This window comes from Anas platyrhynchos, chromosome 9 (assembly GCF_047663525.1).
Source record: "Anas platyrhynchos isolate ZD024472 breed Pekin duck chromosome 9, IASCAAS_PekinDuck_T2T, whole genome shotgun sequence".
NCBI lineage: Eukaryota > Metazoa > Chordata > Aves > Anseriformes > Anatidae > Anas > Anas platyrhynchos.
The window spans coordinates 14,988,474-15,012,399 of record NC_092595.1 but is presented as its reverse complement, the minus strand read 5'-3'; the positions used below and the strand labels follow the sequence as shown (position 1 = coordinate 15,012,399).

Sequence of the window (23,926 nt, the reverse complement as noted above, 5' to 3'; positions counted from 1 at the left end):
GCCCCGGCCCAGCCCCGCCGCGCATGCGGAGGGAGGGGACGGAGCCGCCCCGGGGAGGCCGGGAGGCGGCAGCAGGGCTGGGGGCCGCCGCTCCGCTGTCCCCGTTCCTGTTCCCGTTCCCTCAGGGATGGCGGCTCGCTGGGCAGGAGGGCACAGCGGAGCCGTGCTGTGCCTCGGGGCCAGCCGCGAGGGGCTGGTGGCCTCGGGAGGCGAGCGGGGCGAGCTGGCGCTGTGGGACGGTGGTGGTGAGGGGAGCCCGGTGGGGAGGCTGCGGTTGCCCCCCGAGGACGATGTGGGAGCGGTGGCTTTCTGCCCGCGCTGCCCCAGCCGCCTGTACGCCGCCCACGGGGCAGCCCTGCTGCTGCTGGACGCCAGGGCCCTCGGCGAGCCCGTGGAGCGCTTGCAGGTGAACGAGGAGGAGATCAACTGCCTGGCGCTGGACGAGGCCGGCGGCTTCTTGGCCGCGGCGGACGACTCCGGGGCGATAAAGGTGGTGGATGTGGCGAGCAAGAAGGCCTGCCGGGCCCTCAGGCACTCAAACATCTGCTCCTCCGTCGCCTTTCGGCCTCAGAGGCCGCAGAGCCTGGTCTCGTGCGGACTGGACATGCAGGTGATTTGCGTGCCATGGGCTGAGGGTAGGGAGGCCGAGCGGTGGCTGCGCCTCGGCTTTCTGTGTGTGGAGCAGGAGTTGGCCCTGGTGACCAGCTGTGGCTGCAGACAAAATGGGGATGGCTAGGAAGACAAAATGCCTGAAGCAGACAGGATGCTAGCAGGAATGCTTTAATGCAGAGGGATAAATATCTGCTGTGAGGATGAGCTGTTTTTATAGTCATCCCTTCTTTGCAGTAACCTCTTGGGAGCACTGAATGTTCTTTGCCTTTCCGCTTGATGAGGCAGAGTAAAACTTTGTCCTTTGCTGAAGTATCCTTAGAACAAACCATGCTGAGGAATTAGCAGAGTCTTGAATTACATTGCCAAAGCTGACCATGCAAGATAGATGGTTTTTGGTAGCGTCTTTCCAGAGGTTGAGAGTTGATCGCCTTCCTGTTTCAGCCTGAGATTAAAACTCTTCTCTACAGAGGTTTCCGTGGTTCTAGTGGCATTTGGGGCAAGTTTCCTTTGACAGGATCATGCACCACATGTTCTTAAAACCTTTTTTCATTTTTAAAGCCACTGTTTGTAAAGAAAAAAAAAAAAAGTTGTTTGATAGAAGTCTGCCAGATTTTTTGACTGACAGATTTAAAAAAAAATCAAAATTTTGTCCATTTAAAAGATTTTAAATGAAGTATTTGAGAAACTTCTTTTCAGGGGTACTGAAGTATCAGTCTGAGAGTAGGCAATGCACTCAGCACCTTAAACTGCTTGCTTAATTTCATATGCCTAAAACACAGAATCACAAGCCTATGGCTGGAACCCTTTTATCGTAATTGTAGCCGTTTTCATACTATTTTTTGTGAGAGCAAACTGGTTATTTGTTGTGACTCTTTGTATGTTTTAGTGTAGCTCAGCAAATGAGTTTTTAGGTGAAAGTTTTTAGGTTTAGACGTTTGTTAGTGTTCTTCTGCAGTGAAAAGTGTATTTTTCTGCTTCAGGGCTGGCTATGAGGTCTGTCACTTCACAAAGAGAAGCTGAGTGGCAGGATTCTGAAGTGCTGAGTTGCAGCATGTCTTTAGACAAGTCACCAGCTCCATGAGTATGGAAACATTTTCTGGGTTCGTGTGTCAAACTCAGCAGCTGATGAGAACTGAAAATTAGGTCACTGACGGGTTTTTTTCAGTAGTGCCACAGAAATGGGGAAAATGCCATGAGGACAGAAAATACTTAGTTTGCATAAAACTTGCCACTACTTGTTAAATGCATAAAGCTGTTGCAATGCTGTCTGTGATGAGAACGGGAGTGTTTGGCGGAAGCATTAAGACCCAGCCCCTCTGACTTACTCTGCTCTGTGCAGTCATCGCGGACAAGTTTTCCCTTTCACTGGTAGCCAAGTAGTTTTCATGCAGCAGCAGCAGGGACTGCTGAAACAGAAAAGTGAAAAGCAAGATGTTTTGGATTCCGGATAAAGGAAACAATATGTTTTGGACTCGAGATAAGCAAACAGCATATCAGGACTGAACTAGACTGACTTGGGCTTTGATATCTGCTGGCCTTGCAAGTAATCATCATTAATTCATTCTATAGAAGTAACAAGAGAATGATTTTTAACAGGTGCCGTTTAGATCTACAGCACCTGAATTGCTGTGAGGCAGAAGCATTTGAAGGAAGGGTTTTTGCTTCATAAGCAGCTTGAAGGCAGGGTGGCATTTCAAAAGCAAGTTTAAAACCACCACCTGCCCCTACTTTATCAGGAATTTCATGCTCTTCTTTAATAACGTAATGGGACAAACCAGGTCTACTGATTTGATATAAAAAGTACAGAGAGAGATGTTTAAAATGGAGGATCTGAACTATTGTTTACCTTTTGCTATTCCATTTCTCAAACACATGAGAGTGAGAAAGTGATTGTTTTAGAACAGTTGTGCAGCAGGGACGGAACTAAAATTCAGACTCATAAAGCTCTCTTTTCATTCACTGCTTGTGTCCTGCCTTTTAAATAATTAAGAGGTGCAGTATATCATGATTACTACTGCCGAGATGAATGGAAAAGCTTTTAGAACAGCTTTTTCATCCATCTCATGCTCTAAAGGCCTGAGTCATTGACTCTGCTGGGAACTGCAAGGCACTGTGATGGCTTGCAGACTGTGCCGTGGAGATTTGTCTTATTTGACAGGTGAAGATCAACCACTTCTCACAACAGATCTTGTGTCTCTTGCGCTCATACACAGTCCTTGCTCTGCGAGAGCAAGAATTAGTGGTTCCTTTTGCTATTAGTAAAAGGATCTGATTCTACCTAAGAATCTGATGTTACATCTTGTGTCCTTCGATGTAAAACAGATTTTTTTCCCCCCCCCCCCAAGGTTATGCTGTGGAACCTGCAGAAAGCTCGCCCCCTGTGGACCACAAACCTTCAGGAGTGTGAAACAGAAGACAATCCGCAGTCAGCTGGCCAGCTCTTCAACCCTCCGCTTGCACATTCCCTGTCTGTCGCATCATGCGGCAACATCTTTGGCTGCGGAGCTCAAGATGGTAAAGTTAGGATATTCAGAGTCACTGGTGTCAAGTTTGAACGTGAGCTGGAGTTTAAAGGTCACAGCTTAGGAGTATCACAGGTCCTCTTCGTGCCAGAAACATACCGGTTGTTGACTGGAGGAAACGATGGGAAAGTCTTGCTCTGGGATGTCAGCAGTGATGTGGGAAAGCAGCAGAAAAGCCCAGCCAAGTCCCTCCATAGAAGGAAGGCCCAAGCACCAGCCAGAAAAGATGGAAAGCTCAACAAAGCAGCTTCAAATGACCATGCTAGAATTTTACCAAAGCTAACCATTGAGCATGGAGAGAAGGTGAACTGGCTCACGTGCACAGAGATCAAAGGCTCCAGGAGAGTATTAGTTGCTGATCAGAGTAGTTCCATATCTGTTTATCCTTTGCCAGAATCGTAGCCACGGAAACATTGACAAATTTGCAGTGAAGAATCATTCCTCAGCATTTGAAATATGAGTCCAGTTAAATCCATCGATGGTGGATTGAACAATGACCCCTGCTGCACCCTCAGCAATGGCAGGGAGTTTGCTGTGTTCTCACACAAGCACTTGTGATATAATTGGCCTGGTGCTCTATTTTCAGCAGCTTGTGGTGTTCGCTGCAGCTGCTATTTCAAGGTTGGCAATTTGTGTCCTGAACTTAAGTGAAACTGGTTTCAATAGATTTGGGGATAATATTAGTGCACGACTGACCTGACATAGTTGAGGTCGGAGGAATAAATTCACGCTAGCAGGGAAATCCGCAATGCTAAATGAGGATGCTGGGCAGTAACAGAGATGCAACTGGCTGAGCTCCTTGCATTTGCAACTATTTTGGTGCTTTACTTTAATTTCCCTGTTAAACCGTGTCACGATTAGCTTGAATTGGATCCAGTAGAAATATGTTTCTCGTTATTTTGCATACAAGACTAGAGAAGCACCAACTAACTGAGGAGTAATCAAAGTACTTAGACAGTCATTGTCAATTGGATTTTTTCACACTGCAGTAAACAAAGGAGCAGGAGAAAATGGTAACATCTGTTTAATGGGTCAGCTGTTGTAGGCATTTAGTTGCGTGTATCCCAAAGAGAAAAATAGCTATTAACTTTGTCTTAATAAATGCTTTCTCTCACTGCTCCCATGTGTTTATACTCACTTGTTAAGCATAGGTGCTGTGAAAATTGTCAAGAAGTGTATTCTATAGCCCATCAAGGGCTAAATACAGAGGGTCAAATGCACTGTTCTTCTCAGCCAAATACTTCCCCTGCCTTCCCAAAGCGGTTAGAGATGCTACAAGCAGAGCTTGGTAATTACAGCTTGTTAGAAACATCCCTTAGTTTGCAAGTTGAAGGTGGGGAGAGTGCAGCTATGTGGGAATGCTGTAGCTCTTGATGTGTGTGATTCATGCTAGATTTCCAATAGTTGAATAATTAAAAGAGGGAAAAAAAAAAAAAAACTTTTTTCCTCATGCTCTCTCCTGAACTTTTCACAGGCGAAGACTGAATACCGTCCACTGGCTGCAGTCCTGCTTAACTGATGTGGTTATTTTATGCTACCTTGTTTCACTGGCTGTTGTGCTACCAGTAGCATGTTATTTGCCTTCTTTCTTATGGGGAAAAAAAAATGCAGTTTTGTTTTGCATTGCTAGCTTGTAACAATCAGTTGCCATAGTGCTAGGCTGTCCATCCTTTATGGATGAGATTCCAGTGATGTGGGTTTTGCTACTCTCCATCCTCAGAAGCAGCTCCCAGCAGCCTAATAAAAATCCTTCTCAACCAAGTTCAGTTTTCATCAAAACAGAAAATCTCAACCCAACAGCAATCAGCCTGTACGGCCTTTCACAGCATGAGACTTTGGCCTAAGACAGGAGCTGCTGGGCCGTACAGCTAAATAAAGCCTGAACAGCAAACAAGCAGGCTGGTGCAGATTCCCCATTCTCATCATCACCTTTGAATTCATTTTATATCTGAAGACAGACGAGATCAGTAGGTCAAGGGAAGAGGTGCAGATGCGTAATTGGGTATGTAACATGTTCAGGGGCATGTGTCCGTGCATCTGTGAGCTATATCTGGATATACGGTCTATAAAAAGCCCCAGCACAAACAACCTCCAGCAGGAGTCAGAGCTCCTGCCCATGTTGTTGCCTGCTTCAGGAGAGGTACAAGCCCGCTCCGGCTTTATTTCTTCTCTTCTTGTTCTCCAGGAAGATGGCTAAAGACAGCATATCCCTGCGTGCGCTGAGCAAGACATTGAACAGGTCATCAAAGGGTTGTGTGAGGGCACAAGGGGCAGGGGGAGAGAAGACTGTGGCTGTGGTGGTCTGTTAGCAAGACAAACCTTTACTTCCTCTGGGAACTGTCACGGGAAGTAGATAGGATGTAAATATATGTATTGTGTGTATGGGAAGGGGGTAGTTCGTGTGCAATCTTCTGCTTTACCTTTATTTGTTGGAGAGGGAAGGGGGACAGAGCTGCAGGCTGCAGCATTTCACAAGCGCCATCCCGGCCAGCTCCAAGCTGCTGGTGCCGGCTGTTTGCTGCAGGATTCTGTAGGCTGGCACTGCAAGAAGTGTTGCCAGGGGCCTGGTGGTAATGGGAAGTTCTGGTTTGCATTTTCTGCTGTGGTCCAGCTGCAAATGGGAGGGCTGGGATGAGCTTCTGAATTTGGGAAAACGTTTCAGCATCTAGAAGGTTCAAAGATAGGAGGTAGGTGGTTGTAGTTAACAGACAGCAAGAACAGACCCTTCCTGCATGCTCTGAGAAAGAAAATCCCTGTAACCACGGAACTGGGACATAGGTGACGCTGAGTCACCTTCCATTTCCAAAGCCTATACTCCCAAGAGGCTTGCAAAAAAGCTTGATGGACAGGTTCATTGGCTTCATGTAAAGTAATCCTGGCACACGCTACCCCTGCTGGCACCCGGCCCCACGCTCCACTGCAGTGCGGCAGCACCATCGCTGCTAGATGGTGGCTGAGCAGCCAGGCGGGCTGCAAGTGGGAGCGAGTGCGACAGACACTGCTCTTTGGGAAGAAGGAAGGAGTTGGAAAAGGGTCTGAAACTCTCCACAGCTAGGAGACAGGCAAGCTGGCGTCCCCTTGCAGTGTGTTGTCACATGCGTATCTCCTGGTGTTGTCTTTCCTGTCTGCTGCACAAATGGGAGCAAGCAAGAAATTCCTGCCAACTTAGGTGTCACACACACCGCTCTGCTTTACGTGTAGTAAGCATTATCACTGTCCTCTGAGAGTATCACTGCTGATGAAATGTAGTACTTCTGTGTATGCAATTAATGTTTCAGATATTGATTTATGTAAATACTCCAGTCAAAGACCAGCTCGCCCCTCTAACAGCAGTACTGGGTCCAGTGCAGAGATGGCCAGAACCAGCACAGGGCAGCCCCCACCTCTTCTCGCAGAGGCCACCCCTGCAGCCCCCCCAGCCCAAACCCTTCCACCTACATGCAAAGCTTATAGACTAACACTGGCTGACAGACCTTGTAAAAAACTGCTCCTCTGCTCAAAATACTAGTATTATTTATCAACAGTTTTTATGAGGCTGATTCACACAGCAGTAACTGAAAAAGAAAGAAAGAGAGAGAGAGAGAGAGAGAGTAGAGGAAGAGCTGTGAAATGTGGGGCTCTGTGTTGGCCTGGAAAACAAAAAGCTATGCAGCAGCTCTAAAGTAAGGAAAGACGTCATTCTCTGGGAGCGCCTGAGCAGTGGAAATAAGCGTAAGCATAGAACCACACTTCTAGGAAAGTGGGAGTATGAGAGTTTTTACTGCAAATCTTCTAGTTCTCTATGCTAACAGAAGAAAAACTTGAAAAGCTTTCTGGTAGAGAATTGAGATGTGGTTTGTTCCTACAGTAGACAGACATTAGAGGTTATTATTAAATCATTATTATATGATATTATTATTAAAAGGAAAGCGGGAGGTTTAATCAATTCTTCCTCAAGTTGCATTCAGACCCTTGATCAAAAGACAGAAGCACTGATTCTATCAGAATCTACAAAAAAATGTAGATTAGTTACAGAGATCAGTCTCACTATTTTGTAACCAGCCATTTTTAGAACCAAAATTAGCACATGCTGAAATGTTTACTACAGATGCTTACAAGTACACAAGAGTAATTCACAGACAGGCAATAAACCCCATGCCCCATATTGAAATAGTGCCAGAAAGACAAAAGAGGTCAGATGTTAAAGCATCAACCTAAAGGCTGCTGAAAAACTACTACAGCTCTGAAGGTACTGTTAACGCTGGGATCTTTGATAGTTTCTACTATTATTTGCATAGAAGAATGCTTGCAAGAATGAAAGCTTATTTACCCTGATAAAGTGGCATTTATGGAGTAATTCACAGGTAAATGGCTCCCCCAGGAAGCTCTCATCATCCCCTAGGAGAACCTTGGAGAAAAGACTCAGCTTCCTGACAGCTGCTGTCTGAAAGCACGCTACCTTGTGTTATTCCTACGGCTCATGCTACCAGAGCTTCAGCGCACACTGCATTGTCCTCTTACACCACTGTAAGGCCAAAAATCTCTAATGTGACACGAGAAAAGAGACTGAGAAATAAAATACCTGTTGAAGCAAGAGAAGCCCTAAAAATATAGGGTCAGGAAGAAAGCAACTTTTACAAGATCCTAAAGGAAGTCTTAGCCTCAGGAAACAACAGAAAACCATTAGAGATGGACCCTTACAAGCTGCCAGGCAGATAACGAATTAAGGCCAGGGAGACTTAGGAAAATATTCTACTGCCAATGTCTTTTTATTTTCCTCCCTCATTCAGGACTACTGCAGATGCTCCAAAACAGGAGAAGGGAAGCCAGGTAGATGGAGAAGCTATTGTTGGTAAAGCAACAGCTCGATACTCATGCAAGTGTCTATGTTCTTTGCCCCTTTCTTATAAGGGTATATATGATATACCCTTTCTTAAGGGTATATATTTCATATATATATATATATATATATCATACATATCTTCATATATATAGATGTTATAAATGGAAGTCTCAACTCAATCTGAATTTTGTAATATTTATACTTATAAAAGGTATAAAAGCTATAAAAGGTATAAAAGGCAAGTAAACAGCGCTGGGTGTGCAGGGAGTCTACACTCCACCAACACACATACACGAACATCAAACATTCTAAATATAGAACATGGTTTTACATACTAAACCCTAGTATCCCTATACACACGTACAATCAGGAAAGGTAGCAAACAATCCTTTAAGTTCCATGACTTAAAAGTCTCCATTTTCCATTCCTTTTGAACAATATGCCTCACTCCAAGTTGTCAAGCAACTCTGTCTTCAGGCCTTACGTATCCCGTTTTTCCCGGATCGAAGAAAAGCATATCCATCTCTTTTTCAAGGCCAAGAGGCCTGGGTCCAAAGGCATGTCCGGGTCAGCAGGGGGTGGAACAGCAAAGGCCTGGGGTGGCTGTAGCAGCAGAGGGGCCCGTGGTGCAGCAGTCGGATCAGTGAAGGAGCCCGCAGCTCCGTCACTGCCTGGCCACCCACACGGGTCTGGCTGTGGCCCCACACGGCTCTGTAAGGCCTCAGAGGCTGCTCGCCAGGTGCCGAGCAATCCCACTGCCAACTTGTTATTTTTTGTAGCAGAGTCCCACACCTTGACCTCAGTTTGGTCCCATATTTCAGGCTCATAAACTGTCCAATTGTTGATAAGGAGAATAAGCTGTAAGGTTCCCAGGACAGTCTGTGTTCCTAAGGACGTACGATTCCCCATAACACGCAGCTGCTGACCAGCGAGGGGCAGTTGTGTGCGGCTCCGCTTCTCTCAGCTCGAGCTTCTTCCCAGCTCCAGTGCCCATTCCCAGCGACTTTCTGTACAAGCTGCTCTGAGCAGTTTGCTGAGTCTGGCCGAACCGATCTTCATGAGGCAATCAGTGTGCCTGTTCCCGTCCTGGTCTCTGTTCTGTTAGCCTGTTCCTTTTCATTCCTTCTTTCTCCTTTATTGATGACATAAATTCATCACATCGCATTGCCTTTTTTATCTTGAGGGCAGGCTCCCCTCTTCTACCCTTCTCCCCACAGCAGTTCTTTTCAAAACAACTTTTCATTGCTCAAACAACTTTGCAAATAACAGCAATGGCAAACACCCAGAAACTTCCATGCCTTAATGGCTGTAGAACAAACAACCCGAGGCTGCATGGAGTCCCCTGAATCACCCCTCTTTGTTCCCTCTGAACTCTTTTACATTCCTGATGGCCTCATCCTTAAGAGTCTAATGTTATCTCAACCACGGGGCTTTCTGACCTCCATGACCACACTCTCAAATCTCCCCCTTCTTTATTAATATCAACCATTTTCTTGACACGAATTACCATTCCATATATAACATATATATGTATATCATACATATCTTCACATATATATATCTTCAACCATATGTATGTATGGTTGGTTTTGTTTTGTTTTGTTTTTATTTTTTTTTTTTAATTAAGGAAAACCACAACAGATACAAAATTATGAAAAAGCAGTGAAGAAATATCAACTACAAAACACAGCAGTTTTTTTATTGCTGTTTCTCTAAGGTCTCCTTGTCATGCAGTTGTTCTGCAGAACAGATACAAAAGGGAAAAACAGAGCAGGAAAAGCTAACAGAGGACAATAACATAATGTGGGTGGCTTGGTTTATTATTTGCGTCATTTTTAATCTGGGGAAGAATGAGAGGTTCTGTTCAATGTCAAATGAAAAGGGTTCAGAAGATCATCACGGTACAAGTAAAAGCACAAATCACCTCACAATATCTTAGAGGGGGGAAAATAAAAGAAAAAAACCTTGCACCACCACTTGCACCACTAATGTTAATGCAAATGGTTGATACCTGCAACTCAACTACACACAGATCTAAACACAGGTCTTTCCTATGGCTGTATCTGTGTTTACAAGTTATAAGACTTCTGCTCCAGGGAAGGCTCAAAAAGACCAAGGTCACGTAAGAAAACTAATAACTCTAGTGGAGTATGCATCTGTAAAACAAGTAAATGTTCCCATGCAGCTTGGAGGAACCTCAAACCTGATCTGGATCTGTTCACAGTGGAGTGAGCCACCACTTTGATGGCAGAATGTGCAACACATTGATGCCCAAGTTCTAAAAAGCCTGTTTTCCATCCCTCAGAGTAGAAACTAAGCTGCAATCCTTGGAGACTCAGTTCAAAGATCTGGACTCGAGCTTGCAGGAACTGGCACAGAAGTTTGATCTCCTGGAGAAGGAGATGAGCCGGGACACGACGCAGATATCAACACTAGAGGAAAGGTGAGTGCAAGTGAAGGATCGCTCCGTCCTGTCCTGGTCCCTACATGTGCAGATGACCCTGGGGAGCACAGTGCAGTTACATGCACTTTAACATGAGTTTATACAATCTGGGCATGGTCTGGTTTACCATGTACGATAGAAATGGACAACATGAGGACAGACTAAGGTTCCTTTGGTTCAAGTAGTAGACGGTTACTTCTTCAAACTGAATATTTATATGGTTTAAAGAAAGTTATACCACTTCCAAGAGCGCAGAAAGACTTTTTAAGCAAGCATCTCTACCATAAGTAGGAAAAAAGAGCATTAATGCTATGATTCCCTTCTCCTGTTAAGTAAGACCAGGACATTCATACTTCTGGCACCTGTGCTTAGACTTTAGTAGTGTGTTTGTTTGGTTTTCCTGTCCTCCGAGTGGGAATGCTGGCATCAGGCTCTGGACACACTCAGGCCTGAGGTGCCTTTCAGCCAGGATGGCAGCTCACCCTTCCTCACTTAAACATTTATCCAGAGAACCACATTACAGAGCAACCGTGTGCAGCTGAATTCCAGAATTCAGCATAATTCTGTGGGCTCTGACTCTGGATTTCTGAAGCAGCGGCCTCCGCTGTTACAGAAAGTGCCACAAGCGAGTAAAACCCGAAACCTCGGGGCTGGCGGGCGGGGCAGCAGCACGGCCCCTCCTGCCGCCTCCGCGCGGGCTGAGCCCGGGCCCTGCGCGCCGCGTCCCGGCTGGGCCCAGCCCGGCAGGGAGGAGCGGCAGCGGCAGCCGGAGCCCCGCGGCCGTGAGGGGAGCGCGGAGGGGCTGAGGGGAGGTGAGCGCCGGGCCGGGCCGGGCCGTTTGGCGGGGGGTGGCGACGTTGGGGCTGAGGGGAGCGCGGCCGCGGCTTGGCGGGCTTCTTCGCCGGGATTCGGCGCGGCCTCCCCAGCGCCAGGCCCCTTCCCTTTGCTTCCCTTCCCTTCCCCTTCCCTTCCCCGCCCCGCTGCGGGGTCGCCCCGCGGCCTCCCCGCTTTGTGCCGCCCGCCCCCGCCGCGGCCTGCTCGCCACAGGCGCCCGCTGAGCGAGGGGCCCGCCCGAGCGCTGCTCCTCGCTGCGTTTGTGCTCGTTTGGCTGTGTTTTAATGAGGTGTTCCCGTGCTAGTGCCGCGCTGACCGCTCCGTTGGGGGATCTGGGACCTGCTTAGAGCCTGCGTTCGTCAGCCCAGCAGAAGCCCGAGCTGCCCGCTTCGCTTCCTCCGGCTCAGCCGCGGAGCTGCATCGCCCCAGGAGCGCTCATCTGTGAGACCCTCCGTCCTGCGGCCACCTGTGTGCCCTCATTGCCCTCCTCTTGTGCTCGAAGATCCGTGTTTAGCCTACTTCGCAGCTGCTAATTTTTCTGTGCGCATAACCACTGAAATTGCTTGGTCCAGAAGAGGCATATATGGACTTTTGAGGTGGTTTGTTACAAAGACTTGTACAAGTGGGTGTTTCAATGTTAGCCAGCATCCTTTTTAAAAAATAAAGGATTTGCTCTATCAGAGAAGGAAGAACAGAACCACTAACACCTGCCTTAATATAGTTCTGCCTCATTGTCAAGTTCCTCTGTGGATTATTTAAGATTGAACTGAAATTACAGCCTTTCTGTCAGGAAGTTCTCCTGTCTTTCTGTTGTCGGCTGTTTTTTTGTGGAGCTTGAAAGAACTTTCTTAAATTTCTGTAACTTGAAAGTATTCTTGTCACTTTTCCTGTTTGGGTGTAGTCTTTTATTTTTATTTTCTGTTCCACAGCATTTGTGGGCCAAGTGAAAAGTCTTTTGAGGAGGGTTGGTAGCAGAAAGGTTGGATGATCGCCACCATTTTAAGTCATACAAGTCATCGTGGAAGATGCTGAAGTGTTGAATGCATTGGTTAGTTCTCTGATTATGTTTGTGGGTCTAAAAAGTGTTTTGATTTTCAAGTTCCAGCTTAAGCAAACGCATGAATGAGGAAGAACTTTCTCTCTAAGGAGAAACCTCCTCTGATGCTCAGGAAGAATGTTGTATTTCTCCTTTAGAAAATACCAGAAATAAATCTGTACTAGAAGCAGCTTTTGAAGGATGTGCATATACCAAAAAATTATCTGTTTTGAGGGTTGATTCAGGGACTGCAGTATCATCTGCTAAATGTGAGCATAGCTTATAACTGTTAGAGAATAAATGTTGGAAGAATTTTTACGCTTTCTCCTTTCTTCTTACTACCTCCTTGCTATCCTCTGAAGTAACTGCTACAGTACACTGGAAGCTACTGCAGTAAGCCCTGCTGTAGTGACTTCTGGTAAGACCTGTGTCTTCCTTTGTAAGTCAAGAATTTGTGATTGCGAGCAAAAGGAATGAATTAATCACACTTCTTAAATATGCTGAGGTTTTCATAAGGTACTTATAAAACAGTGTTCTCTATTACATTTGTTAGGACAAGTAAAGTACAAGTTTCTTTCTGCTTTCAGGTACTGATGTTATATTAGTCCTGTTCCTGAGCTTCGAGTCAATATGTCGAAGAAATCGGAGGCTCCTCTTTCCTTAGCTGACTGCCTGTGTCAAATTTGCATGGAGATCTTTGTGGAGCCTGTGACACTACCGTGCAACCATACCCTCTGTAATTCTTGTTTCCAGCTGACAGTTGAAAATGCCAGTCTTTGTTGCCCTTTTTGTCGGCGTCGAGTCTCTTCCTGGGCACGATACAATGCCCGCAGAAACACTCTTATCAACTGGGAGTTCTGGGAAAAGATTCAGAAGAATTATCCAAAGGAATGCGAGCGTAGAATTAACGGACAGGATTTGGAAGAGGAAAGTAAGTAAAATGTGACTTGTCCTGGGTTGTCTTTGCTTTTACCAAAGTACTTAGTGGACTTGGGCTGTTGTGACAGAAGAAACTGTCCACAGACATGCTGTGTTATTGCTAGAAGGTGTGGTGTCAGAGGTGTTCCATGAAAAGGACTTGCAAGGCAGAGAAGTTGTATTGTATCATCATTTAAGTAGATAGTGCAAAAAGCACAAGCAGGTAAGTGTTGCAGCGTGGTTCCCTGTCCTTACAAAGACAGCTTTTTGTTACTGACTCAACTTCAGCTGTAAAATCCGTGTTTGTGTTTATCACTGTCAGGTAAGTGAAGTGGTTAATTTTTTTCAACTTGCAGGTGTTCTTGATAAGTTTGATTGAAAATTCCAGAGCTTCAGTCTATCCAGGGGTCATAGAGACTAAAACTGTGATGTCGTACAAAAGGAAGGAAAATCTCACTAATTCCTAGAAGAAGGGTTTGGGGGTTTATTATGTTGTAAGCTCTCTTAAAATTTGATATCTTCTGACAGTTAATATCTGGGGGAGGCTAATTTGGGAGAGGCAACACTTCTTTTCCTGCACGTCTCCTTATCCTTGCCAGCGTGGTCAGGAACAGCTCTGACCTTGAGTGTTTTACACATATCAGAGAATGATAGATGTAGTAACCTTAGAATTTCTCAGGAAAAGAACAAAACACATGAGCAGATTGTTCTTATTACATTTTAGGTCTGTTATGTTAAATTGACATAGAATTAATATTCTGAAGGGCTGATTTGACCTCTTGTGAGATTGCACACAGTTAGAATACTAAATAAAACATAACATCCTTAGCAGAAAACAAAGTACATATATATTTCAGTGAATAGCATTTTGACCTCCTTTGGTAGGATGGCTCTAAGACACGTTGTTTTACTTTTTCCACTTACAATGAAATAATTAATTGCAAAAAGCAAGATATAAGTTATGATCAGCATATATATTTGCTCAGCATAAAGTGCTTGGAAAATACTGACTGTTCTTGCTGCTTTGTTATGCAGCAATAACCTCGTTACTATTACTATCTTTATACCTTGTTCATAAAGCTTAACTTAAGTCATTCCTGTGACAGGGCATGGAAGCAATTTTTTTTTTTGTTGTTAAAAAACTTGTTTTTGACTGTCATGGTCTTCCTTTGTTACTTACTCTCCTCATCCTCCCTTCTGAATTAGTCTGTGTCCCTCATCCACAACACCAGCTGAGCAAACCTGGGGAACTGAGACAGGAATATGAAGCAGAGGTTAGCAAGGTAAGTCTAAAAATATATATTTAAAAACAGTAATGCTTTGCATGTGGTTATTTTAATTGTTCCCACAAACAGTTGAAATGTTATTTATCAGACAAAGAAGATACTTAAAAGGGGATTGCTGCTGCAAGAGCACACAGGTCGTTTGCAAAGCGTGAACTAAATTTTTATCCTTTACTGAAGAGACTCTAAGAAGGCCACATAGTCACAAGGCTATATATAAGAAGGCTTTGTAACCTCTACATATAAGAAACTGTGAATAAGGCAAAGAACTTGATATCAGGGCTGAGCATGCAGAGATAACAAACAAACAGAAGCCAACCTCAAAGGGATTCTACATCTGGTTGCAATACTGAATTGTGCTGCCACCAGTGTGTCATTTGCGTGGTGTACGTACCACGTGGAAGGAAGAGAGGAAGGATGGAGTGTGTGCACTTTGGCAAGAGCAAACGGCTGTTGCCAGCAGTGGAAGGTAGCAGTCTGCAGTTCAGACACACAGTTGGCACAAGCTGAAAGAGCAGACACTGTTTGTTCAGCTATTTATGCTGGCTAACGGCTGCATTTTCTGGTGGCAGCTTCAGCTTATGCCACCTTCAAGTATTAATCGAACTGCCAAACTGCAGCCTTAGTGTCCGTCACTCTAAGTCAAGGCTGAGGGGCAGATCTTTTTTTTTTTTTTTTTCTTTTTATCCAAAGGCTCAGGGACTTGAAACTTTTATTTTGTTGATGTTCCTGTTCAAGCATGCTCTGCAGAAAGTACAGCTAGATAGCTGGGATGATTTCATTTGAATTGAGCCTGCCTTTTTGCTTTAAATAAAAATCTACAAAAGGCTGTACTGGGTGAGGCCGCAGCCTCTGCAGTTCTGTGTTTTTTCTCCAACAGTAGCTGCAAATGGTTGCCTAGGGAAGACTGTGAGAGTGGGATAAATATATGTGATGCTTGCATCGAGCGCCTTGCCAGCCTCCTGCAGTAAAGAGGACAGGCTTCCTTGTGTTGGACATAAGCCCACATTTCCCAAGTTTTCTTGTGCCAGTTAACTCTCCTGCCTACCTCAGCATCTCAGGTGACCCAGCAGCATATGCTGTGTTGTCCCTTCCAGGAGGTGTGCTTCACAAGCTAGGAAATGCGTGGAGGTACAAGCACAGCAGAACACACAGGCAGCTCTCCTTATGTTTCCCAAAACTGCACAGAGGAATTCTTCCGGGATTAGTATTGCCCTTTCACTATCTGCATCCCTACTCACACGTACTGAAATGGCTTTTGCAGGTCCTGAGGTGCACATAAAGGATTTGGGACTAGCAGATAGAAAAATTTGAAACTGTTTTGGCTTTGGTCTTGTACTTGCCTTCTTGATTTCACTCCCTGAGTAAAACAGACTATGATTAAATGAGCTTCAGTAATGAATACTCAGCATTCTCTTTCTTAATTGTTCATTCCCTGTGTTATTTGTGTTCATTTGAAAAAAATGGAAAATATTTTTAAGAGATCCTAACCTTGTTTGTTCAAGGATCCTTCTTTATACAATTCAGACATAATAATAAGAATGACAACTGGAAATAGTATCAGAATATTCTTTTCTCTTTAGCTGATAGAAGTTCCCTTCTCTATTGATAGTATCAATGGAAAATGGAGATGGTGCCCAGGAATAGTGAAATATATAAGGGTTTCTGGTACCATTCATAAGCTATAAATGCATAAAAGAAAATTTCCAAATTCCATTACAAAGTTCAAGAAAGTTGTATTCATTCTTTAAGTACTCTGCTGTCCTTGTGGAGTTGCTGTAACTGATTTACTCTGCGTGGGTGTCTGCTGTGAGAAAGGGAGGCAGACTTGGAATTCTTGGTCTGTTGCTTTGGCTTGTGGATGTTCCAGGCGAGAAGAGAGGAGAAGGGCACAGAAAAGATGTGTTGTCTTTCAGGCATCTGCACTCATGATGGAAATAAGATGATACGAGCGCAATCGGCAGGCACTGTGGTCTAGCTGGCACTCAGCCTTAGAAAGAATCTTAGCACATGTATTTGTAGAGGTTAATCTTGTTACTAACATTTTAAAAAGGCAAGCAAATGAATTTAACCTTTCATGTTTGCAATATTAACAGTGTAATCTTACAGAAACCAACAGGTAGGTTGCTGGTATCAAACTGAAGACCCTGCACGCAGTGTCTGTTTGATTCTTACATTTTTGGAGAGTTCTGCAGTTAAATACTGTCTTTGAAGTGTGCGGTGTCTTTGCGAGGAGTGGATCGTCCCCACTGAAGGAGTCTCAGTTGAGGTTTTGATGTAAAGTGTGGTCTGGCAGTAGTAACCAGATGCCTAAAAAAAAAAAAAAAACACTTTTTCAGGTGGAGGCAGAAAGGCGAGCACATGAACAAGAGGAAAACAAGGCAAGTGAGGAATACATTCAAAAGCTGCTAGCAGAAGAAGAGGAGGAACGCAGACTGGCAGAAGAAAGACAGAGGGAGATGGAGGAACAGCTTAAACAAGACGAAGAATTGGCATGGGAGCTGAGCAACAGCCTGGTGAGTTAACATGAAGGGGACATTTACTGGTGTTCATTTAATGAAAGCAACTTAGTTTTTTCAGAGCAAAAGTTAAACTTCGGAATAACTTAAATTTATCTGAATTGTAGTTGGAAGCTGTTGTCAGCCATCGGTATGTTAGATCTTTAATTGACCTGTTAACTCTTGAAGAACCAATGGGAGTGAGAAATACCCCAAGTATTGCGAACTGTGTACTAGGAACCTGACATGGGTGCAGGAAGTTCTTGCTGTAAAATGTTTTAAAACATTGTTTTTCTTCTGACTACTTCGTTTCCCCTGTGAATTAAAAAAACACTATTTTGGAAGAAATTGAGGTCTATGTCCTCCTGTACTGGAAAAAGGAACATGATGACGTTTGAGAAAATACAATTTGTTTTGTTTTTTGGAGGGGTGGAGGGAACTTTTGTTTGTGGTCTTTGTTGGCTGCTTTTTTGCTATCTGCTAATAGTCCTAATAACGTCATTTGAGAACCAAAACCTCTTGCCCCTTACTGCCAGATACAGGAAAGCATACAGAATCACTCATATGTTTCGTATTCCATAACTACCTTTTACTCACAGTTCTGGAATTCCTTGGATAAAAGTAACTAATCTTGTAATAGAAGGACAGTAGTAGTTCAGTTTCTGTTGTGTTTTGTTTTACATAATGCTATTTTTCCTTGTCATTGAAGAATGACAGTTCCAGAGAACGTATACTCAGCAGTCCTTCACCAGGAGACGGCCTCTCATGTGCGTCATTCACAGCTAATTTGTGCAAGACAAAGAGCAAACCAAGCAACTCTGGAGACATTCAGAAGTAAGAAAGCCAAGTTTGTTTAATGATTAGTGATCTGTTTCTTGATATAATGTCTTTCTGCTCCATGTGCTTCCTTGGAATCTTGCAGCCTGGCTTCCCATGATAATTTGGATAAATGTAAGCTACTAAATGTTAAAATATCTTATAGGATAATACGGAGGAGAAGGGAAGCCCTCACCCTTCTTTTGTTTTTCATTATCAGAATGAACCTGAGCTGATGATTAATGCAAAGCACTGGCAATTCAAGGAGGGAAAAAAAAGTTTTAAAAGGTATACTTTGCTCTCCTTTAAGGTATCTGTCTCCAAAGCATCATCGTACATCGGGATCAGCTTCGTTCTCCAGAACAACAGAAGGACGCAGGAGTGACTCTGGCTCCATGGTAACTAGAATTATTTTTTGAAATCTCAGTGTTAGTAATTACAGATTATTCTATGCGTTGCGTATAGTAATGCCTGTCAGCACGGTGCAATTCAGCCCTCCCATTTCAAACTGCCTTCAGCATTCGTGATTCCCAGAAGTGGAAAGGGAAGAAACCAGGCTCAATAGTCAGCAGACGCACACCTACAGCTTATTTGGTAGTTCCCCTGTGTATCTATGCAAAGACTCCAGTTAACTAAATTTAAGTACTGAGAAGAACTTTGAAGTCAAAGTCTCTTTGTATCTTGTGTGTTATCTATCTGCTCCAGGATACCTGCATCTACTCAATTCACAGATTATCACTTGTCCATGGACAGTTTTAATTACCGTGAGTTTTTCCTCTAATTCTGCAGCTTTTTTGATGATTTCAATAAGGCATACTCCTGGTTTCAGAAGGAGTAAATGCTGTTTACATTAAGATCCTCAATGAGCTCTGGGCGGCAAGTGATGGTGTATAAAATTTATGATCATTCTGGAGCTCATTTGAGAAGGTTGCACTCTGATTTTCATTAATTCGTGTCTGTGTGTCTGTCTGTCTCTTTGTATCTCTCCTACTAGACTGCTAAAGAAGATGAGCAGACTAATATCTTGAACAGCTGATTTGAGACATTGATAGCAGAGGAATGCTGCAGTTGTTTCCAGTCGTTTAGCCAAGCTGCAATAGATTGTACTAAATACTTTCAGTATTATTGAACAATTCTATTCTTTTTAAAGAAAAATCCAAGTTAATATCCCTGAGTAGTTATGAGCAGTGCGGCTACGATAAATGAGATTTGCATTTTATTCATACCCATTGACTTTTAATAAGTTTATTAAATTAGGGATGTCTCTCTTTCCTTCAGGAGGCCAGTAACGATGCAGGCAGCAGTACTGTGCAGCAAGATGAGCAAGAGGAAATGCCAACGTTGTCTCCACAGCTGTCGGGTGTGACCAGGTCTTCCACTGCTCAGGATTCATTTTTGGAGTCATGCATGAACTACTTAAGTGCCTCAACTTCAGAGGAGACCACCACCAAGCAGAAAAAATCACCTGGACCAAATTGTCTGGCAGATGAAGGTCCGGATACGCTTCGTGGAATTGCAGAAGGGGAAGGGGCTAGAACAGTTCTTCCTAGAGCTAAAGGAGAAGACGGAGTAGAGTTGGACAGTGGCAGTTTAACACATGTAGAACGCATAAGCCTTGAAAACTGTGCTGAAACTAGTGCTTGTATTCAGTCAGCAACAACTTCTATGATGTCTGACAGCAAAAGTGGGATACGTGATCTCACGAAGGTGGCTGGAAACCCAGATGAAAAGATACCAGAGAGCTTGCAGAACACTATGGAGACTCCAAAAAGAAAATCTCCAGAACCACTGGCTGAAGCAGTGGTTGACTTGGGTGTGCTTGGTAAGAGGAGAAGAACTTTCCCAGAAACTTCAGGGGACCAAGGGGAGCAGATATTTGAATTTGACTTGCAAATGCAGAAAGCCTTTGAGCAGGAGCTCTACGAAAGGCGTCTGCAAGAGGAGCAGGATAGGCTTCTGGCTCTGCAGCTGCAAAGACAGCTCGACAAGGAGGAAAGGTCACTCAATCGACAAAAAGGCTCTCCCGATGGGTACCTTCTTCGCACCACAACACCTCAGTCTGTGAAAGACTCTTCTGCTAGAAAGGGAAGTTGTAAGAAGGCAAAGGACATGAAGCTAACAAAAAAACAGACTGAAACAAATCACCGCAAGGTCCGGAAAGGTTCATGCAATGAAAACTGGCAGTCTCCTACCAGAGTCCGAATGAAGTCACCTGGCCTCAAGGACGGAAATGTTTTGAATTGTGTTGTTAATACCAGTGACCCAAATGGTATTTGTTCCTTGCCTAAAAAAGAGCAGAAGACAATCCTTCAAATGTTTAAAAGCCCTGTTGCAGAGTAGAGCAACAGAACCACAGACACATGGTGGGAAAGGATCAAAATTAAAACCATAGTAATGCTTCCCCCTGTGTTAGGCAGAGCTCCCTCTAAACAGTTGAAAAGGTGATGGTTTTGGCGGGATCACTTCAGGCTACAGGAGCAACCAAAACTGTCTGCTTATTAAAACTTGCCATGAATGTTTCTGAGAAGTTTTAAGAAGTCATGTCCCTAGACCTTAAAAATTTTAATTGGCCTCTTCTTGACTATGGCTTATTTTCTACGACTTGCGTTTGCAAGTTTGTTTGTTTGTTATAATTTTGACTGTAAATACTCTTTAGTGTTTAAAATCTAAAAACTGTTGGTCTTATGTTAGAATAAGAATTTGGAGCCTTCTAAGAGAAGGATGCTCGTCTCCCAGAGTAAGCAAATGAAAAGGCGAGTCTGTGTCTCCAGTTGTCTGCTGACTGAGATTGAGGCTTCACTCAGCACAGCCGCTGCTCTGCTAAACTGAAGCACGTTGCTGGAATTTGGTGTTTGCTGAATTGTGCTGTTTGCCTGGCAGTTACCAAGAGTATAGCCAGCCAGCCAGTCTTGCAAACATGCTCTTTCCCTCCCCCTCAACTTGCTGTGTAGTAGCCTCTTTCTTACTCAGAGGGGAAAAAACGGATTGTTCCCCCACAGCCAGAGGCAAGGATCTGTTAGAGATGCTGGTAATCTAACTGGTTGTGGGCTTGTATGTATTCTGTTCATTTTTACCTCTGTTAATTTTGTTTTCTTAGTGTTTTGTAACTTTATTCTTATGCAATGCTGCCTACGTTTACTGCTATTTAACTTTCATATGCAAACTGTTGAGTCTGATTAAAAGCATGTAATACGCAAAAAATGTTAGTCCAGGAGACAGTTAACAACGGAGAAAGCAAAACCAAAAGGGGAAAAGCAAATGGAAACTGGAGTTGTCAGTAATGGCTTAACAACCCTACAGATTCATTTAACTTCCAGCTGGAGTTCAACTACCCTGCCTGACTGTGACTGTTGTGGCTTGGTTGTTTTTTTAGTTTGTTTTTTGAGGAACTACCAAATACTGTTTTCCAGTTTGGTTTTAAAAGTAACATCACTGAAAGGAGTTACAACCCAGATGTGTGGGGAAGGTGACGGCTGTGGGAAGTTGAGGCCTCTGGAGAAGCTGACTGGCTGCTAGTCAGCAGAGGAAGTGTTCCTGTTATATTGTTTTCTGTACTGCTGTTGTGAAGCCATCTCTTTCTTTCCATGATATATTTCTCAAGTATATGTTTTTGAATGAGAGAAAAACACCAACCTATGCTGCTGAAATATGTGTGCTAATAACTGAAGGTAGCAAGTGCTTCAAAAGCGTACTTTTTTTTGGAACCTCGTGGATGATCTATGAACTTTCAACTCGGCTCTGAGATGCTTGTAACAACTGTTTCAAAGCAGTAACTTCTGGTGTTTTTTAAGTTAACAAAAAAAAAAAATTGAAAACATAAACAGAACACTGACCCAAAAATGTGATTTTATTTTTTTTTTCTTTGCTTGCATGTCTCTAATACTGGTGGGTTTCTCCTAAATAAATGGCCTCTTCAAAGATGCTTCTTGAGAAAGCTGCAGCAGGCAACCTGCTGCACATAATTCATTATTTTCTAATGCTGCTCCTTCAATATAGATCTGTTTCTGTATCGTTACTTCTGTTCTGTTTGTTTGTGTCTTACCTAGGCTATCAAATATATTTGTTCATTGATTACTGTGTTCTTGAAGGCAGAAGTATTGACTGTTTTGGGGCTAATGACACTTGGCTTTTCCTGTCATAAGCATGTAATAAGTAAAGCCTATATTTTCAGAATAGCTGAAGAGAAAGTTTTGTTCTTAAGTCTCTGCTCAGCCTCATCGTCATTTTATCAAGTCTTATGTTCTTAACTTGCTTGGAAGACAGTCCCTGCTCTGGCATGGAGCACCTCCTTCCAAGAGCACAGATCCTGCCGACCGCAGACCTTTCTCAAGTAAGTCTGAGCCAGGGCACCACATGCTCCTCTGATTTTATTTTTCAAGTTCTGGTGCTTAGGATTTTGGAGCTGGTTGGAACAGATTTTGAGTGGTAGAAGGCAATTCCCAGCCTCCTACAGGTGCTGGCACCTGCTACCAAAACCCTGTAATTTATGCCTGGTACAACTGCAGTTTGAGGTGCTTTGGTCCTGATTGTACTTCTGTACCTCTCAAACAGTTTGAATGTTTGCCTTGTTCTTCTTAATCACTGCCTTCACTGTCTAGCACTGAAGGGGTCTGAACCTGAAGTATTTTGAGCTGCAAGCCATTTGTATCGTAAGAATTAATCTTACATGTCTTACAGCTTCTGGCCCTGGTTCATTACCGTGTTTTCCTCAGATCAACCATCATTATATTGCAGTGCTGGCGTGGAAGATACATTTACAGCCAAGTCCTGATGTTTGATAGATTCTTAGTGGAAAAAAAAAAAAAAAAGAGAGAAAAAATGTGTGATTGTACAGATAAATATCTAGATAAAAACTCAAGGCCCGGCAGCCTTGATCTTTATCAGGTTTCAGCTTATTTAGTGGTCTCATTGTTTTGGGGCTAGTTCCATCCCTGTAACAAGAAGACAGCAAATAATATATGCAAAGCTACAAGATGGGCTTTGTGTTTAAAAAACCAGCTGAATTGGGTAGCATTGTGCAGTCTATCTGAGTATGTTCAAACAACCAAGAACACAAGTCCCACTCAGCTGTGGTGCCTGGGGCTCTTTGTCATCCAGTTCATGTTAAAGGGTGACAGCAGAGAGGGTAGGGGAGAAGGAAGGCTTTCCTCCAGCACACATGCACCAGGTGTAGCTCAGCACATCCAGCACACAGTGTTGCCACAGTTAACACCAGTTCCATTCCTTTTTCCTCCAAAGTTGTTCCGTGGATTCTTTCTCTTCCCTCTTAACCTGGCAGTTAGGTGTCTCTTGTATCTAAGGTTTATGACATGCACTAAACTAATCACAGTTAGAAGTTGAATAAGAATTGGGGGCTTTTTTGCATCTTACAGACTTACTCCCTTGCCATCAATAGCAAATCCTATCCAAAATAAATGTAAAAATCACAAAAAGAAGCCATTTTAAAGGCCTAAATGGTATAGATGTATATTCTAGGGTAGATGTACACTTGCTGGAGGGGTGGCGGTAAAGGATTTGGGGGTTTTGTGTATTTTTTCTTGCCTGATGGATTTTGTCCTCTCAATGTAACAATGACCTCTTACATAAGAGCCATTACTTTTGAAGCTTACTGGGTCAGTCTTTTAACTTTACATACCCTGAAGCTGTACATTTATTTCTTAGTTCTGTAATTATACTTTCTCAGCTGCTTAGAATTCACTTCAGCTTTGGCTTGGACTAGGTAAAATAATAATAATAATAATCCTTTTTTTTTATAAACGTGTCACAAGCATAGAACAGGTTAAAAGCTGTTGCAGGATGGGGAAAATAAACAAGACTAAGAAGTCAATCATTAGCTAAACACCTAATTGAACTGCAAAACACATAAAAGTTATAACCTATACCAGAAGGCCAGTCCAACAGCCTTCTCAGATCCCCCAGATGATCACACTCACAGCATGCGTGGCACAATAGTCCTCAGGAGGCTCCTCTTTAGCTTTTTCTATATTTTTCTGGTTAGAAGGTAGAATTTAGTCACTGCTGAGGGGAAAAACCTTTGGTTTGGGTTGGTTAATGATTCCTTTGCTTCTGAGTGTTAGTTACCCAAATAGTGTGAGATCGTGCAACTTAATTTTTTAATTCTTTGTCTACAGTTGCCAAGTGC

The 23,926-nt window shown here is 43.6% G+C and overlaps 2 protein-coding genes across 5 annotated transcripts; both read left to right on the top strand.

The window, feature by feature from the left end:
- The first annotated feature begins 22 nt into the window (after nucleotides 1–22).
- WDR53 (WD repeat domain 53) lies at nucleotides 23–4,253 on the top strand. The gene is made up of 2 exons (XM_027463874.3): nucleotides 23–610; nucleotides 2,958–4,253. Exons 1-2 carry the CDS (start codon nucleotides 128–130, stop codon nucleotides 3,534–3,536), a joined length of 1,062 nt encoding a protein of 353 aa, XP_027319675.2. The 5' UTR covers nucleotides 23–127; the 3' UTR covers nucleotides 3,537–4,253.
- Nucleotides 4,254–5,211: 958 nt separating this feature from the next.
- On the top strand, nucleotides 5,212–21,959 carry RNF168 (ring finger protein 168). 4 transcript variants are annotated; one of them, XM_038183861.2, is made up of 9 exons: nucleotides 5,212–5,373; nucleotides 10,262–10,399; nucleotides 11,538–12,281; nucleotides 12,857–13,200; nucleotides 14,394–14,470; nucleotides 16,810–16,986; nucleotides 17,678–17,802; nucleotides 18,095–18,182; nucleotides 19,063–21,959. In XM_038183861.2, the coding sequence occupies exons 4-9, from the start codon at nucleotides 12,900–12,902 to the stop codon at nucleotides 20,122–20,124; spliced, it is 1,830 nt and encodes a 609-aa protein (XP_038039789.1). In that variant the 5' UTR covers nucleotides 5,212–5,373; nucleotides 10,262–10,399; nucleotides 11,538–12,281; nucleotides 12,857–12,899; the 3' UTR covers nucleotides 20,125–21,959. The 4 variants fall into 4 exon arrangements, with proteins under 4 accessions (XP_038039789.1, XP_038039792.1, XP_038039790.1 ...); XM_038183864.2 differs by lacking the exons at nucleotides 5,212–5,373; nucleotides 10,262–10,399 and adding an exon at nucleotides 11,051–11,211 and having other exon boundaries at nucleotides 11,538–11,674; nucleotides 12,163–12,281; XM_038183862.2 differs by lacking the exons at nucleotides 5,212–5,373; nucleotides 10,262–10,399 and adding an exon at nucleotides 11,051–11,211 and having other exon boundaries at nucleotides 11,538–11,829; nucleotides 12,163–12,281.
- Nucleotides 21,960–23,926: the final 1,967 nt, after the last annotated feature.